The sequence below is a fragment of the Haliaeetus leucocephalus genome, unplaced genomic scaffold, assembly GCF_000737465.1.
Source record: "Haliaeetus leucocephalus isolate CR32 unplaced genomic scaffold, Haliaeetus_leucocephalus-4.0 Scaffold646, whole genome shotgun sequence".
In the NCBI taxonomy this organism is placed as follows: Eukaryota; Metazoa; Chordata; class Aves; order Accipitriformes; family Accipitridae; genus Haliaeetus; species Haliaeetus leucocephalus.
This window is the reverse complement of record NW_010973082.1, coordinates 195757-200121: the sequence shown is the minus strand read 5'-3', so window position 1 is coordinate 200121 and position 4365 is coordinate 195757. Positions and strand designations below refer to the sequence as shown.

The 4365-nt window shown below is 57.3% G+C and overlaps 1 protein-coding gene across 1 annotated transcript; it reads right to left on the bottom strand.

Annotated features, from left to right (window-relative positions):
* Positions 1–379: 379 nt before the first annotated feature.
* CBX2 (chromobox homolog 2) lies at positions 380–4133 on the bottom strand. Its single transcript, XM_010578543.1, has 3 exons — positions 4051–4133; positions 2210–2279; positions 380–1723 (listed from the first exon to the last, which is right to left on the bottom strand). Exon 3 carries the CDS (start codon positions 1712–1714, stop codon positions 380–382), a length of 1335 nt encoding a protein of 444 aa, XP_010576845.1. The 5' UTR covers positions 1715–1723; positions 2210–2279; positions 4051–4133.
* Between the last annotated feature and the right edge of the window lie 232 nt (positions 4134–4365).

Below are 4365 nucleotides of genomic sequence, written 5' to 3'. Positions count from 1 at the left end.
CCCTGCTGCCAGAGAGCTGCAGACCTTGTCATCTGCTGTTTCAAGCTGTAAAGCAAAGAAACCCGCGTACAGTGAAGCCTGGCTCAAAACTTGCCAGCCTGTCAGCCCCGGCAGCACCAGTGGCCCTGCTCCCGGAGAATGGCATCAGCCACCTCCGCTCAGGGCACTGCTCCGGGAGAGGATGGAGAGAAGCCAGGAGGGATCCATCGACCCGCTGGCAGTTCTGAGCAGGTTTCACTGCGTCTTTCTCAAGCCTCTCTAGACACGAGTCCCAGCAGGTCTCACGCGTTCACTTGAAGAAAGAAAAACCTGACGGAAGAGCTGGGCAAAGCTGAGGGGGAGGCTGAGGGACCCTCTCCCTCCTCTCATGCTCCCGGGCTCAGTATTGCCGTAGGTTGAAAAACCCGACGCTGGTGGGGGACTCCTTGACTGTCACTGTGATCAGGTTAGCGGTGACGTCGGTGACAAAGACGTGCTCGATCAGGCTGCGGGTGGGTTTCCAGTCCTGGCTGGTCTGGATGGAGACAGACATGTTCTGACCCACGCCTGGGAAGGAAGCCGAATCCCGGTCCGAATCTGAGCTGGTCTCTTCGCCTGTGCTCATTTCGGAAAGGGCGGCCGGCTTGCGGTTCTCCGCAGACGCGTGCCCCTCCTGCGTGCCGGCTGTGCCGCTTTTGGCCAAGTCCCTGTCACCTGCCCGGTGTGCCTGCTTCTCGCTCTTGCCGCCGTCCCCCCCCGAGAGCACACTGGTGCTGGCAGCATTCAACCCGGCACCCGCCGTGCTGCCCTTCGCACCGCCGGCACCCGCACTCCCCGCCGTGCCGGAGCCTTTGGACAGGGTGCTGCAAAGGTGGCGAGGGAGGCTGCTCCCGCCGGCCACGCTTGGCCCGTTTTTGACACTCTGCAGGTTTAGAGCTTGGAGGTTCAGCTCCTGACTGGAGGTCGGCTGGCTGCTGGCCCCGGACGAGCTCACAGGTGTCTTGCTGCCGTTGTGCAGCATTTGGCCTCCTGCAGCAAACCCTGATTTCTGGTCGCTTCCAGCGCCGCTGCTAGGAGCCTTAGCAGTCTTGGGTCCTTGCATGCTCAGCCCAAGCTCCCCAGATCCTTTCTGGCTCCTCATTTTTAAGTCCAGCCCTAAGCCGCTCTTACTGGATGCCTGGGACTTCAGTGCCAGCCTGCCCAGGGGCGAGGTCTCTGCCGAGTTCTGGCTTTGGGACATCCTGTTCATGTAGTGCACGATGGAGCTCTGCCAGCTGATGGCCCGGTTTGGGCTCGCCGAGCCGCTCTTCATCATGTTGGGCAGGTTTTCTGCAGACGAACCCCCCGAGCTGAGCCCGGCCAAGGCACCCGCCGGGTCCTTCAGCACGGCCATGCCCGAGCCCTGTGAGCCCTGCTGGGGCTGCAGCTTCCCCATCAGCTTGCCGCTGCCACCCACCTCCTTCCGGGACGTTTTCAGCACCTTTGTCAGGTTCACGGTCCTTCGAGCTGCTTTCTGCTCTGGGGGAAGAGGTTTCCGCCCACGCTTCTTCCTGGAAGTGTCTTTCATTTCGGGCTTCGCCACCAGGATCTGAGCTTTCTTCTGCGGTACTGGGTGAGTCTCTCTGCTGCGGGGACCTCTCTTTGCTTCCAGGTCACTTTCATCCTCTTCATCCGAGGAGGAAGAAGAGGAGGATGTGGAGGAAGAGGAGCTACTTGACTTAGTTTTTGCAGGCATCTCTGGTTCCTGCAAAGCAATGGAGAGACAGGGAAAGTTCACACAAGCTACCAAAGAACCATTACGGGCATTGCAAATCCTTCGGTGTTGCCTGGCCAGGTGCCTCAGACACACACAGGTTCTTTCCTGGTGTTAGCTGATCTGCTCGTCCTCTGCCATGAAATGAGTTAGGGAGCGTACAGTACAAAACCGACCAGGCTTAAATACCAGGCGGGACCCTGGAGCCAGAGAACTCTTCTGCCTCCTTCTACACCATCGCCAGAGCAGCGATGAAGAGACGTCCTCCTCGCAGGCATCCTTATCCACCCACCCATCACTGCAATCTTCAGAGCCCCAAGCCCGGGGTCTGCAGGCATCGCCGTGTCCTCACCACCCTCCAGAGGCTGAGCATCCACTGCACCCTGCGCTGTGGACAGACACTCGCTGGTGCCTTCCAAGGCCAGAGCCCCTCCAGCGCCGTCATGGCTGTGGATTTCCACCACCACCAGCACTCACCACGTGTTTCCTGGGCCTGCCCCTGGGCCGCTTGCCCCTCTTGCGATTCTGCACTTCTTTTTCGTGTTCCCTGAAAAAACAACGATTAAGGACAATGTTTGCAGGGAAGAAAAAAAAATCCAAAATCACTCTGGTTTCTCCCTTTCTTCTGTCATTAAAAAAAAATTCCTTGCTTGGGATGCCGTAGGCTCAGCTCCCATCCCAGTGCCTGAGCAGCGGCTGGGAGGTGTCCTTAACCCCTACCAACATGGGACGATCTTACAGGCTCCAAGCACATCGTTTACTTGAACCCATACTGTTATGGGCACAGCACAGTCACATGCAGTCAAAGAGCCCCAAGAACTGTTCGGAAGCCTGGGGACTTGTGCAGTTCAACCTCTCCCACAGGACACCCGGACCGTTTACCCTGCGGGACCGGCACAGGTCGCTGGAAGACTTGGGCCATGAATGCGATGCAATGCAAGAAAAAGAACTACAAAGTGAGGAAAGGGTTATAAGAGTTGTGGCCTTGTTCTAAGGACAGCTATCTGGACGTCAGGGTACCCAGCTGGCTCAGCAGCAGGTATCTGCCCTGATTTACTGGAGGAAAGGTGAAAGGAAAGAGAAACTCTCTTGCATACAGCATGGGATTGAACTGCACGGATGGCTGAAATATATTTACCAGACTGCTCACAGAGCCAAAATCCTTTGCCATGCAGGACCTTCCCACTGGTTACCCCAGCAGCCAGCAATGGACCACATGGCGTTACCCATCCTGAATCAATGGCTCTTCCAATTCATGGTAAAATTTGCAGGTTTTCTGGTACAACGGGATCAGGCAAACAGAAGCATCTGCCCCGTTTCTGCTAAGCCTTGCCTTAGTTACACACTTGCAGAGCTGAGCTTCCCCTCTGCTCACAGTGAGCAGCAGTACAGCCTCCCTGCGGAGGAAAAGCAAATGCATTCCCTGGAAACTCGGCAAGTTCTCTCCTTTCACTGGGCTCGTTTCACCTCTCCTGCAGCGCCTGGTCTGGATGCGGTGGCCCAGGCTGGCAGACACGCAAAGCCCAAGGTGTTCGTATGGGGAATGTATACTCTTTCGTAGCTCTCCGTTTAAAAGGGACAGTGTTAAGCTGTAATACATATAGCTAATTAAACACCATGCTGTCTGCACTAACCACCAGATTCCATTCTTGAAAAAATGGATCCAGAAACGAGTTATAATTAAATCCTAACATAAACTTTAATGATTTTTATTAATACGGAGCCAAAATATTTGGCAGCGCTGTGCTTACTGTAGCCAGCTGGCTACTTTTTTACCTCTGTGTGTGATTCCTGGTGTGCAATAGCTGCAGAACAATTACTGCTCCCAGCTCGGCTCTGGGCAGTAGCCCCGGCCCTGACAGAGGACACCATTTTCTCCCACCCGTTACTTCCTCGCCCTCTCGTAGCTGTGCCCTCCAGCAGTACATTTTGGTGCTTTCCAAGCCCACCGCTTCTGCAGTCCCAGGTGCCGTCTCCCCACCGGGGCCTGCGGTCGCCCCCCAAGCACAGCCGAGGCCCTGACCGCTGGACGGGGATCGAGAGCCAAAGGTCTCTGCTGGGTGCTGCCGCGCTCCCATTGTACAGCCGGCGCAAAACCAGATTGTGCGCAGGGCCATAAATTCTTCGTGTTTACCCAGCCCGGGGAGAGACGTCCTAGGTGGACCTGAACTGTGATTTCAGGAGATGAACAAAAGGGCTGTGCCACAAAAGGCGCGGCGAGCTTCAGTCTGTTGTTTCCACAACTTCCACCGCACGCGCAGCCAATTAGAAGTTAATTGACTTTATCGTTCGCTTAGAAATATTTATAGTTTGCTCACTTCTTTTGGAAAGCCAGGAGGAGTCTTGGATCAAGGATGTTCTCCTCGGGCTCCCAGCTGTTGTGCCTGCAACAGAGGACACGGACTGGGCGAGAGCGGGGGGCCGGCGCTCCCCGCCGCCCCCGTTACCGGCCCGGCACCGGGGGAGTTCATCCAAGGACAAACGGGCCCTTCGTGCCCCCCGGCCCGAGCACCCGGCGCCGGGCACCGGGGCATCCCCGCACCGGGGGCCGGTACGGCCCCGTCCCGGCGGGGCGGGCAGGGGAGAAGGGACCGGGGGAGGCAGATCGGGGAGGGGGCGGCCACGCCGCCGCG

Excerpts from the sequence above, each read along its gene's own strand:
- CBX2 (XM_010578543.1), bottom strand. The coding sequence starts at position 1,714 with ATGCCTGCAAAAACTAAGTCAAGTAGCTCCTCTTCCTCCACATCCTCC.